The following is a 13,738-nucleotide window of genomic DNA, read 5'->3' as shown; positions in this document are numbered from 1 at the left end:
TGACAGGCGGGCAACGAGATCACTGACCAGGTTATGGTCGTAGATTTCCTGAATAGACCTCTGGAGGAGACACGGCCCCTTCAAAACAGAAACCCACAGCCATATCTTCTCGTCCCCGCCATCCATCTTTGCTGGAGGTCACGTGGTGTCAGTAACCTCGTCCCGAGGGTCATAGGCTTCATACACATACGGACCTGGGCTCGCCCCTAGATAAAGATTCTGGGTACAAGGTTGCCAAGTGAGCGAAGATGACGAGGAAAATACACAAGAATATTCTGAGCGGCGGCGTCTTTTTTTCGACCGACGAGAAAAAAAATGGATTGGCGCGAAATTTGTGATCGGCGGGAAAAAAAAACTTCGTCAAAAACGTACTACCGGGACTTTTATTTTTATTTCACTTTTTCAAATATGATGGTCGGCGGATTTGTAATCCAACAAATATAAAAAGTATGGCCTAATAGGGATTTCTATGTTGAGCAATACCGCTTCACCACTGTCACTGAAATTATGGAGAAAAGAATTCAGCACATTTAAAATACCCTTTTTACCATTAATTTCCTTGTTTTGGCCTCCATCTCCTAAGGTTCATGCGGGAGAATGGGTAAACTGTTGCCAAGATGTTATTATTGAAGTCAGTCTGTTGTCCCAAACCATCTAACGTTTGTGGATGAGGTATTATATTCATGCACCTACATTGCAATTATAAATGTTATCAGAGATCGTATCACCTTCCTCCCTATTCTGAGCATGAAAACATTTTGAAAAGTCAAAATCTCATGCTATGGGGGACATTGTCATTGATACACATTGTGATTCATGGACGGTCCTTAAACTGGGTAACATGACTTCCGCTAACAGAAACAGTAGAATGACTTGCCTATTTGCCATATCCTCATCTGGCTGACGTAGGAGCTGCTCTGCCTCTGTTTCCTCTGGTTCACTGAAAAATAATAAATGAGATGGTAAGCACAAGCATGTCTTTCTCGGTCTGTTGAGGGGGGGGGGGGGGTCAATCTGAATTGTAATAATAATAACATCCTGGCCGCAATGTATCACTCCACCAATGACTGGACATGTGCTGTAGGTAATTCTAATTATCAGGGATATGACCATCCCCCACTTCCCAAAAAAACACATCAAAAGTGGAATAAATTAAAAAGATATTTAAATACACTAACCTTGGGCTTTGTTCATCTATTTCATCATAGTTTTCATATTCCATGTATTGACAATCGTTATCCTCACTTTCACCACTATCAAAGGAGTATTGCGTATTGAGATGTGCTGGACGCAAGGGCCCAAAGCGCCGCGTAGCGGCAAAAAAGCGAAGCTGGCGAAACATTTATAACGGGTCACCGTCACTTATTATTGGACTTATAGCGCATTTATGGGGTTGCAACTATTTTGCTTTATAGTGTCACCAGGAAAGAAGCTTTACCCACTTAAAAAATTAAATATATTGAAATATGTTGTTTTTATGGTTTCTTAGGCAAACCAGTACGACAAGGATTACAAAGCTGTTTGAATTTTCAAAATCGGTCAACAACTTTTGAAGATATTACGATTTCTGTGCCTGAAATTTGACGCCCTTTTCTAATCAATCAACTGGAAAACAATGAAAGGATTTTACGCCACAATAAAGGGACCTTTGAGGTCAGAATGCATCATATCATTACCAATTTACTAGGGAAATACCAGCGTCTGCAATTACTTAAAAAGTCAGTCCCTAGACAAAACGTGTGTGCTGAAACCATTTTTAACATCAAAAATGGCGTCCGACGCATTTGTATCCATTAAATGGCGGCCATCTTGGATTCCCATTGAAAATTGTATAAAAACCTCTTACAACCTATATTCAACTAATTTTTGCGCATATAATCAATAAAAATAATCTTAATCTTATTCTATATAGGTTCAAGGACAATAATTAACACTTCTGTTGCTATTTTCAGCAGATTGGCAGCCATTTTGAAATTCAAGATGGCCGCCGCCCATCCTAAGAGAGGAAATATTTTTGATACACGAACCATGCCGTGTAACATATCTATGGAAAGGTATGACAGAGTAGGTTAAGAATATTGCATTAATTCAGTCATTTGTTTACATTCCAGAGAGAAAATCTACAAATCTTCCAATTTCACAGTTCAGGAATTCAATGTTAGTCATTGAAAAGAGCCATAAAGTGTCATTGCACACGTGTATTAATTGGCAGCTTTATATCCTTATATTTCAGCAGCTATGAAGTCAACTTTCAAGTACTATTAGGTCCAGCGTTAGTCCATGGAGATCTTCAGTCGCACAGGTCTCCAACCTCATTTACTTCTCCAGCAGCAGCTGCATTACCACCCCTCCCTGTAAGGCAATGAATAATCAGGAATGTGAATGATGTTACATCCAAAATGTCAATAATTTCAGATCAATAGTGCACGTGCAAAATAGAGAATTACTTAATGATAACCGCTATTTGTGTAATAAAATGTTTGCAAGCTAAAGCTATTTTGTTATTTCCTCGAAGAGACGATGCAATACAAGTTGAGCATCCTATGATTTTACCTTTCTTTGAAATCTTCTTACATTTTTTCAACCTGATCGGACTGTGGGAGGGAGTAAAGACGTCCTCCACTAGTTGGGACAGGAGGTATGAGTGGTCCTGCAAAGATGTAGACTCGTTCCACCAGGATCTCATCCTTCGCTGTTGGTCTTTGGTACTGACCGGGTAGTGATGTTGGCTCAAAGAAGTCTACCACAATATCATCCTTGCTAGTGCTGGTAACACTCCCTGAAAAATATATTAATTCATGATCTGAAAGGCAGTGAAGAAAACATAAAGGATGATTCATTAGCAATTGTCCAGGCCCACAAATTCTGTTCAAACAAAAGAACAATGAAATAACAAAATAAGTTTTTCCTCTTACCTGGATACCATCCATTGTCAAAGGCCACAGCAATCCAGTCACCAGAATCAGCATCTGATCCATCAGGTATATCAGGTAGGTCTGGCAAGTCTGGCTCCTCATCTGACTCATTCTCTTCTTCAGAATCGGGCGGCGACGGCAACGGCTTGGCATTCTTTCGTTTTGGCACAGGAACTTTTCTAGGATTGTTATTTTTGTTTTCCCTCTTCTTTTTCTTCTCGCATTCTTTTTCAAAGTTACTCATAATGATCTCATTTGTTTCAGTTTCAAAGGACTGGTGTTTCTGCCGCAGCTTCTTCCCTTCTTTCCTTGCCTTCTGAAGAAGTTTCCCTTGCTCAATATTATCCTTCCTATCCAACCACTGCTGAAAATTGGAGCGATTTGACTTGAGGAGTAGGATACTAGTATGGTAGTGGAGGGTAGCATTTCTCCGTCGCTGTTGGCTGGCATCAAGGGAGCCGAAGTCACGCTCACTGGATATGTTATGCAGTGGGGCACATGCAACTTGAAGCTGATCTTTCTCGGCTGATGCATGACTAAGGTATCCTGTAAGGAAATCTGACAGCTGGTTTTCACAACAGTCTTTCATGCCCTGAAGTATTCCGGTGGCAACTCTTTTAAAGAATTCTTCTTGGACAGGAGGTTGCATTGCAGCCAGGTACATTGGAGACGTACGCTTCCCTGGAAACTGTTGGAAAACAGGGACTTCATCCGCTTGCACGAGTATCAATGGATTAACCATCCACTCACAAATTCGATTGTACATCGGCTGAATATCAAGGTACAATTCTAGATAGTTGAGATGACCACTGGTCATAGCATCCCAATATGGCCCTGTTATCTTCCAAAACAATGCTGCGAGCACATGAATGATTGTTACAACTCTCTCATCATTGAGGTCTAGTCGAACCGATTTGACTTTCAGATTGGCACTGTCAACTTTCTCAAAGAAGTCTATCAGTTCTTCCTTATGCAGGAGGACTTGGGCTGCTGTTTCGAACAGACAATTGAATCGATTGTCCTTGTAGTTTCCCAGCAGAGACTTGATATTATTTAGTCTACAGTAAGCCATCCACCTGTCGCGTTGTCCATTCTTCTCATCTGGTATAGGACCTAGCAAATCAGCAACAAACTTTACAGTACGCTGTCCAGCAACCTCTCTTCTGTATGGTACATGGCCGTCTCTCCCAAACTTAACCCCCTCATCTTCTAGCTCCTTCTGAACTGCGCTAATGTGCTTCACCCCGTATGAGTGAAACCCAAGTAAAACATGTATCATGCAGAAAAAGGACTTCACTGTAGCAGTTTCCTCAGGAAAGTCAGTCATCAAGTCATCTTTCCATTCAGAAAGCTGGCGGTTTGATAGTTTCTCATTTGCTGCCCTGTCCGACATAACATACGACAGCTTGTGCACAATCTGGTGGATTGTGGTATTACCACATTCTGCGACTTCATTAGTTCGAGCTTGGCAGTTTCTGTGATGGTATGACCAGTTTCAGAGGCAATTCTTCTGAATCCCAAGGGTCGTACCCCTTCTCCCTCAATGGTGAGGTTGTTGCCAAGGATCTTATTCTTCTTTCTAGATGTACCATCTTTATGGAGTCCGAAGTGTGCAGAAGCTAATAAAAGTTCGGAATACATAACCTTAACCAGGTACTGACCCTCATCTGTGATACGCAAAACACTTTGGCGCTGTGGGAATGACTTTGGTGGAATATCGCAACCAAATATTTGCCTACTGACACTACTCATCACTCCGGCTACTTTATCTGTGGCAACTTCCAGAGACACGAGTTCCAACGTGCATCGTCGAACACTATCCGTAAAAATACCATCTTCCTTCAGTGCTGGCACTCTATCAGCAATGTCAGCTGACTCCATGGCCAGTCTATGGTTCAGGTCCTTTATCTCATCTTCCAATTTCGATACCTTTAACTTGTGCTCAGCAATTTGTTTCCGATTCTTTTGTTTCCAAAATGTCCTGTTTGATCGAAGACGGTTGAGCTCTGCATCTTTACCAGCAATTTGACATTTCAAATGTTTTAATTGTTTCCGAAGAAGACTGATGGTATTGTCTTTCCTCTGCTCCCGTTCTTTCACATTTTTAATTCTGTACTTCACATCCCGCACTAACATCTCCCTTCTCTGTGTAACACATTTTTCCCTAAGTTGCTTTAGTTCCTTTTTCTTATTAGTAATATCCAGATCAAGAAAATAAACAACAGGATCAACAACATCAGGTCTATCAGTGTTAGTACCTGCCTTGTGCCACAAATTAATATCAAAAACAGAGTCATCAAGAATTTTCTTGTTATTGTCTAAACGTCGGCGTCTTAGATTATCCCTATGCTCAAACAAAGATTCAAAAGCACTTTCAATATTTTCATCAGAAACAGCAGTATCAATGGTGCAAAGTGTCCGAAACCAATTAGTCCAGTTCAGAAAAGGTCTATTGCGGCGTTTACGTTCACAAACTTTCCTAAAAATCTCGAGAACAAGACCATTTCTGGGCTCAAGAACAATGGGAATATCGTCAGTTTCCAAGGAGTCCAAGTTTATACCGGCTGCTTCGGCATACAAACCAAGGAAGTTGGGAGGCTGTTTCTTTTTCTTCCTTAATGCTGACATCAGTACCTGAAGGAAAACAAGATTTGTTAATTCCTCAATCTAAATTTACTATAGTAGTTCTTTATTGTTCCGCCTCCATCAATCATTGAATCAATATGATTATTATGAACTTCCTGGCTAAGGTAATTTTGTATGCCTATGCCTATTCCTATGATGACTAAGAGTGCACTTAACAGAAAACATTAGAGATTTAACCACTAATTACCATAGGCATGTTGAGATTCTTTAGTCATAACCCAAGTGGAGAAAGGAATACTATGCATAATATGTGATACTATGCATAATATGTGATAGGCCTAGGCTACTACTCAATGTTGGGACAAACCAACCTAAAGAAATTCTGAGTAGGCCCATCAGGCTAACACTAACAGATGTAACTCACTAACTGATAAGGGACTAGACCTTTAGTGTGTCATGTCATGCCAAGGCAGCAAACAACAATAATTTCATTCTGCAGCTCTTTAAAACAAGTGACACACACTAAGAATAATAAAGAAGACATATCTGGTTTGGACCCAGAAATCTGTCATTAGTTGTTGCAAAAAGGACATCGCTAGCTGTAATCTAATTGGGAATCCCAGCCATGATTTGACAGAGGAAAACCCCCTAAAAAATCAATATTTCAAAATTGCAAGCTCCAACCCCCATTAAAATAATCTCTGAACCGATACATTCAATCAGAATAGAGAATCACCATCACGTGACCAACTACGGATGACGTCACGGAGAGGGAGCCGACAATTGCAAAATGGAACGGCCCAATTATCCCGTCACTGTGTTGAGTTTCTGCATTGACGCGAATGTCACCGGGCACTCCAAAGTTTGCCAGCTGAATGCGCTATCAAAACAATTTTCTTTTTCCAAACCAACCATGTAACTTAGATCTATATATATTCAAAAAAGTACTCACTGTGCTAAATTTGTATCCGCGGAACGAAGTTTGGAAAAAAGTCGTCACCAAAAGTTCACACGATCGTAGGATAGCCCACACTTGACCAAGATTGACCGGGTAAGTCGCGGCTGCTTGCAGGTGGTCCACTCTGATTGGTTCTAAAATCTTAATGACGTATGACCCGGGGATTTCTTGCTATTAATAATCTAGTAGAGGTCACCCTTCAACTCTGAGCGCGCTTCGTGGAAGAACGTCACATTCGCAACATTATTTCAGCTTTTTGCGAGACGCGTCAAACGGGCGCCGTATGTTGTTTTAAACTCGCTTTTTCAGGTTTTTATGAATAAAGAAGTTACTCATAAGTCACATCAATAAAAAGTTTATTTCAGCGGCAATAAGATACATTTTTTTTCAAAACATTTACGGACACTGGAAATGTTTACTTAGCAATTATATTCAATGGCTCTGCTTGGCCGACTGCCGATGACGGGTTTTCCCATTAGAAAAATGACGTCGTCATTGGGTAAAGCTAGACCTAGCGCCAATCTATTTGTATAAAGTGATAATTGGAAGGTATATAGTAGAAAATATCAATAAAATAATCATTCCATGTCGTCTTTTGAGGGCATTTTTGATTGTAAAAAATATATGTGTACGTCACCGGAGTCTTTGCAATGATAATTTTATCACAGCAGTCTCGCGCAAGTAGAAGTTCTTTACCTATTAGTTCTTCACTTATTAGTCTGAATGTCAGGCGCAAAGCCAGACGTTTTCCATTACGATTTCACTACGATGTTTGACAAGAAGGAGCAGTGCGCGAGATATGCTAATGAGCAGACTTCCCTCGCTTGAGTTTCGGAAGAATGTTCCATATCGCGCTAAGCTGACCACTGTTGACCATGACAGGTGCGCATTGGACTGGTACAGGTTGGAACTGAACATTGAATATGCTGGTGGTGATGCTTTCTGATGAGAAGTTGGTCGTGACTGATGCAGTATCCTTGGACTTGTCCACAGCATCGTTCAATCATTGCTCTCTGAGCTGGCTTGATTCTGTACTTACCCAAATACTGAGACCAAATGCCTGTTGACTGTGCTTTAAGAGAGACTGGCGCCATGCCTGGTCTCTCTTAAAGTGATGCTGTCTGCAAAGGAGGACGGAACTTGCGTGGAATGTGGTAGTAGGCACGAGACGAGAGAAAAGTGAAAGGGGATCCAGAATCCAAAAGAAAAGATGACGGCAAGCCATTGAGATAAGATGTGATATATGCTTGCGAAGGATGGTGAGTAATATTAGCAGTTGCATCCAGACCGAGCCTCACCCCACAGGCCTGACCTACTCGTTTAAAGTAGCCGTAGACTTTTCAGATGCAGTCGTAGCGGGGGCGGTAGGATCGCCAGCTGATCCTGCAAACTTCTGTCGGAAATGATCCTCCGCCGGGGTGCAATGCCTCCAGTAATGGCCCTCTTGGCGACATATAAAACAGTTAGGAGGAAACCGACGGTCCTGATGTCCATAACGACTCTCCCCCTGGCCCTGTGAGACATTATGCGTACTCCGGTACGAATCTCGTCCTCTACCACGTCCCCTACCTCTGCCAGCCATCGATTGCCCTTGTTGTTTCCCTCCTGAAATTGACACTGATGGTGGTTGCACCGCATTTACTGTTGGTGTAATCACCGACTGGTTGGTGGCCTTCAGGTGTGATTCGTAAGATTTTGCGTGTTTCAAAATCTCCTCCAGTGGTCGATCTTTCCATTGGTACAACTTATCGCCAAGAGGAGTATCGCGTAGCGCTAAGTAGAATGAATGCAAGGTCGGCCAATGATTCATCCGGGTCACGGCGGACATCGCGAAGCTTGGCAGCCCACTCCGATCTTTCACCAATGAAATGTTCTTCCAGTGCTTTGACGAGCTGGTCAAAACCAACCTTCTCATTCTGTAAATCCAAACTCGCCAATACTTTAGCACTACGTCCTTGGAGCTTTACTCGTAGTAACGCCAACTTTTCATCCGGGGTCCAATCCAACGTGACAGCATTGAAGTTCGCAAGGTATGCCTCCCAGTCCAACTTTGACTCATCATAAATCTGCACCTTTGACATTCTATGTTTTTCTGTAGGAGTCATGGTCGAGGAACCAAAAAAACAGTTATGATAATGATTCTGTGCAATGGGCTGGTGATGATGATGATGATGAAGTTCAGGCTGTTCAAATGATGGGGGGTCTTGCCGCTCGGGTACTGATGTACATGACCGCTCCTCCCGTACTGGTATAGCTTCTCGTTCCGGTGCGTCCTCCTGACGTGGCTGTGGATATGAAGTCATTACTGAAGTCTGTTCCTGAGGATTACCATTCAACGTCGCTGCTTGAGGGGTGTTATCTACCTGACCCATCCCGGCTGGCAAAAGCAATCCAGTCGAGGGCCGATCAGCAGAAAACACGGGTAAATCGTCCTGCGGTTCAGGAGCAGCGAGGTCACGACGACCCTGGCCAGCTGGCACAAAAGGCGTTGATGTTACTATGGGACGCCGTTCCATGACCGAAGTTTCCTCCATACGATCTCCTAAAAACGAGGACTCGTCCAACCGCAAGGATACATTTGATAACAGATCTGACAGCCGCTTCTTCACAGACGCGAAAAATCCAACCGGTTGGGGGGCGGGCGCAGGGGTATCTCTTCGACGCCGAGGGGTGATGCGCGGAGCAGCCCTCGGTAACTGGCGGCCACGTAGCCGCATGCCCTCATCAATATCCTGTCCACCGTCTGCCATTCTTGAAACTAAAGAAAATAATTATACATGTAGAGCACAATACATGTACACAACAGACCACCAGCAAACAACAGAGTCCAGATGTGGGAAAAAAAATAATGCTAGTATTGCATACTAGTACCCTGACTACTAAAGCACTGAACATACATCAAACACACACCAAACATGCAGCCAGCACACAAGAGCAAACAGTCTGAAACAAAAATTCAGTAATATAGCAAATTTTACCCGTGGCATAGGTATTTTGGTGGTGAGCAGTTGAGGGGTTGGGGTTAGATGTGTTTACCTGTGATTAAAGGACCTCCTTGAAAACGATGTTGGTGATGTATTCTGGGTGTTTGGTTTGGCACTGCAAGATCTTGATATTGTTGGGGTTGCCGACACGGCTCATGGCGACATAAAGTTGGCCATGTGAGAAGAAGTCTTTGGTGAGGTAGAGGCCGATTTTGGCGAGCGTTTGTCCTTGTGCCTTGTTGGCCGTCATGGCGAAATATGGTCTTATTGGGAACTGACGACGTGTCATCTTGAAGGGAAAGATGTTATCCGATGGGGATATAGGAATGCGTGGAATGAAGATGGTCTTGCCTTGATGGACTCCCATGGCGACTGTGGCTTCGATGACATGTGAGTGGAGCGATTTGGTGATGTAGCGCGTGCCGTTGCAGTGTCCATTTGCTGGGTCGAGGTTGCGTAGTAACATGATTGGGCAGTTCTTTTTGATTTTTAAGATGTGTGGAGGCATTCCTGAAGGGCACAAACTGTTGAGGAACTCTACTGGGTATTGGCGTTGGTTGGTGTTGTCGTTGTCGATGAGTTTGTCTGCACTTTTGTATTCTATGGCATTTCCTGGGAAGTTGTTTATCATGTGGAAGTTCACGTCATCAGTAGCTTGGTTCGTTGGGCACAATATGGCTCTGGAGCAGAGCCATGATGGGTCTTGGAAGTTGTTGGAGAGGTCTTGGAAGACAAATTTGCAGAGTTCTGTCAATTTGTCACCTTCACAGATGTAGTTGTTGTTGAGATGGATTTTATTGGTGCCGATTTCTGGGTATTGGGTTGTGCGTCCTTCCCCAATATGAAGTAGTTGCTGGGCGAAGTTTGTCTGTGTATCTGTGTTGTTGGCAAGTTGGACACGCATGTTAGCGTTCATTTGCATTACTTGTGCGTGGGTCCATAGTGGTGATGATTTGAGACAGGCATTGACAATATCTGCACGGCTGCCACGACGAACGATGGGTAGGATCTGTCTCCAGTCTCCTGAGAGGACTACTGTGATGCCACCGAAAGGTTTGTCACTGTTGCGTATATCTTGGAGAGTTCTGTTGACAGCTTCATAGACTCTTCTGTGGCCCATGGTGACTTCATCAATGACCAGTAGTTTGCACTGTCGGAAAAGTTCTGCTGTGGCACTACGTTTTGAAATGTTGCAAACGGAACTGTCATCTAGTGTTTGGACTGGGACTTTACATCGCGAGTGTAGGGTTCGACCGTTGGGTAGTAGGGTAGCTGCTATGCCACTGGTTGCTGTCGCCAATGCTATATATCCTGATGAGCGAACTTTGGCTAGAAGGGTAGTGAGCAGGAAGGTTTTTCCTGTTCCTCCTGGTGCATCGATTGCAATCATTTGGCCGGCGTCGTTGAATACCGAATCAAGGACGGCTGTGTAAATCAGTTGTTGATCTTGGTTTAGGCGTGGCTGGTTTTGGTTGACAACGTCTGTTAATTCCTGGATGTCATAGCGCAGTTCATCTCTGAGCTCTTGTGGTAATTGTTGTGTGCTATCTGCATCAATCGGATCAGGTTTAGGCAAGTGAAAATCTGTTAGATCGTAACCGTTGTGTTCAAGGTGTTCTTGAATGTCAAAGAGAGCCTCGTTGCTGATGCGTCTGGTGAGTTCGTTGGTGTTGTGCTTGCGGAGGAGGTCCTGTGTCAGGGCATCTTTATGTCGTTCCCAAAGGTCTAGCGCTTGTGTTGGTTGTATCCATATGAGGATTGTTGCAAATGTGTGTCTGAGTGTAGTACCAAACTGAATTGATGCTGCTTCTTCAAGGACTCTGTCTATTTCTTCATCTGTGTCAAGTATACCCAGTTGGAGGCAGGCGTCTTTGTAGGTTGGACATGTTTGACTATGGACGGTTCGCAAGTCCTGAAAGCTGGTTGGGCCGGGTTTGTGGTAGAGAAGTAGTCGGAGGTAGTAGAGTTGTGATTGGTGTGGGTTGAGATTGATAACTGGAATGCGGCCAATCATGTCTGATTTGTTGTCATCTGTTTGTGTGAATTTGGTGACTGTTCTTTTTCGTTTCATCCATTTGTTGTTACTCCATCTGTAGTGGTGGTAGATGTCTGGGTAGTGAATGTGGCGAGCGTCTGGGTCTGTTCGATTCAATTCGAAGAATTTGGTTAACTTCGTCTCAGGTGGTGGTTGTGCGGCAAGTTCACGTGCATTGTCTGGAGTGAAGAGGACTGTTTGTTCATCCTGTAGGTGTACTGGGAGTTTGGCGACTGGTGGGTACTTGTTGAGGATACTGAAGTCATAGAGCCTCCAGTATGCTTCAGATGCACTGACGTAACGTGCATTGACGAAACGTTCAATTTCATCGCGTTCGTTTGTACCGTTGATTGCCATCATCACTCGGTCGGAACCCTTGCAGGTGTACTTGTACAGGTACTTAACGCAGCTGACACTGATGACTGCTTCGACATTCAAATGGGAGTTGTACTTCAAGGTGAGGTACGGATTGTACGGCACCACCCATCTGTTGTCTGCGGTGAATTCCTGGCCGTGCACTTTCATGTGGTGTGTGTTGCCGCCATCATCTTGGGATCTTCTTCTGTATTGCGGATAAAGGGCATCAGCGAAGAGTGTGTCTTTGTGTAGGTCCTTGGGGTAGTTTTTTGAGCAAGTTGGTACTGCTTTGGTACTGTCCATGCAGGGGCTATTACGATTGATGTTGCCACAGGGTCCATGGAGCATATGTCTTGTGACAATCTTATGCAGTTGCGGGTTGATGTTTTGATCAGGAATTTCGGCTGAGATGACGTTGTCGATGTCGCTTGGTTGTCGTGGACGGTCTGCCTCGGGCATGATGAGTAAGATGTGTACTTGTGGTAAGCCTCGTTTTTGGTCTTCCTTCATGGCAGTGTAGGCGAGAAGTTCCCCAAGGACTTGGTTCTTGGTGAGATCTTCCAAGAGTGCCTTCATTTTGATGTGGAAGACTCTGGCGGTGATGTCTGGTCTGTCTTTGGCCTGTTCATTAGGGAATAGGGATGACTTGATCTCGGGCCAATTAGGATTACAGGTGAATGTGATGAAATAGTGCGGTCGTCCATGTTTCCTAACAATGGCCATTGCATCCTGGAATGCCTCAGCGTACCAGCGTGGACTGCCATAGATAGTTGGGGGGAGGATAACTTTGGTACCGGCGTTCATTTCGTCATCATCTGTTACAGCATCAAGTAGGCCCTTGTATTTGTCAGCTCGAATGTCTTGTTGGTGGTTTCTGACCCATCGGAATCGTTCTGTTTCTGCTTTGACGAAAGCTTCAGTTACGTACTGCTGTGTGAGGCGTTTCGACTTCATTATGTAGTTGTCTTGTTGGTGTCGTACTTGGAGGCGATATCGATAGTACTCTGTAGGGGAGGTGGATTTATTACCTGTTGCATGGGTGAAATTGTCTGTGTATCCATCTGTACCATGTGGGAAAAGTAAAACGTAGTGCAATGGGTCATAGCTACGGTGGCGGGGGTTGATGCGTTGCAGGCGACCTTCTTTTGTTTGGAGCACGATGTCAAGGTGGCCATGCTGTTCACCGGGCATGAGGACAGCAACCTCAGTAGCTGTTGGCAGGTTATATGTGCGAGCATGTTCATCTGTGGGTCTTTTGTCAGCATTTAGGATGAGCTGATAATCCTCATGTTGTTGGTAAAGATCCACTGCTGCTTTGAGGGACTGAACGTAACGATTGCAAATATGTAGAGCTTCTTGCAGTTGGGTGAGTAGCTGCTGATTGAGATGCGGATTGTATCGCAAGCGGTTGGTGGTTTCCTGGTCGGTGTCATGAAAGTATATTTGTGCGAATTTTGGGTGTTCCTCATCATTTGGAAGCAAGGAGCCGATACGATGGTATATTTTACCATGTATTTTAAATGTTGGACAAAAGCCTGGCAAAGTTTCTTCTGTACAACCGATAGAAGCTAGTGCTAAAGCATTGTTGTAGGAACGGATGTGCTGTAGGTATGCATTGTTTGAGTACAGGTCAGCAATTGCAGGCGGTGGAGCAGGCACTTGGGGTAGGGAAACCTTGCCTTTTTCACAACAAAAACCTGGTCGTTCATTTGGCCAACGAAGAGCACCACAGTGTTGACATACATTGTTACTTTCGTATAATCCAGGAAGCTTATGCGTACATAACGGTTTTGGAATCTGGTTTTCACGAAATCAGTCTGCATTAGTTATTGTCCCTAGTTTTTTCTTAGCTGCAATAGCACGATCACAGTGTAGTTGGTGCTGTTGAGGTGTTGTATTGACT

The 13,738-nt window shown here is 43.9% G+C and overlaps 1 protein-coding gene across 1 annotated transcript; it reads right to left on the bottom strand.

Moving 5' to 3' along the window:
- Window positions 1-9,501: 9,501 nt before the first annotated feature.
- Window positions 9,502-13,580, bottom strand: LOC135494057 (uncharacterized). The gene is made up of 2 exons (XM_064781807.1): window positions 13,515-13,580; window positions 9,502-13,158 (listed from the first exon to the last, which is right to left on the bottom strand). The coding sequence occupies exons 1-2, from the start codon at window positions 13,578-13,580 to the stop codon at window positions 9,502-9,504; spliced, it is 3,723 nt and encodes a 1,240-aa protein (XP_064637877.1).
- Between the last annotated feature and the right edge of the window lie 158 nt (window positions 13,581-13,738).

This window comes from Lineus longissimus, chromosome 9, assembly GCF_910592395.1.
Source record: "Lineus longissimus chromosome 9, tnLinLong1.2, whole genome shotgun sequence".
Lineage (NCBI taxonomy): Eukaryota > Metazoa > Nemertea > Pilidiophora > Heteronemertea > Lineidae > Lineus > Lineus longissimus.
Note: the sequence above shows the minus strand (reverse complement) of the source record. Positions and strands in the feature narration are given on the sequence as shown.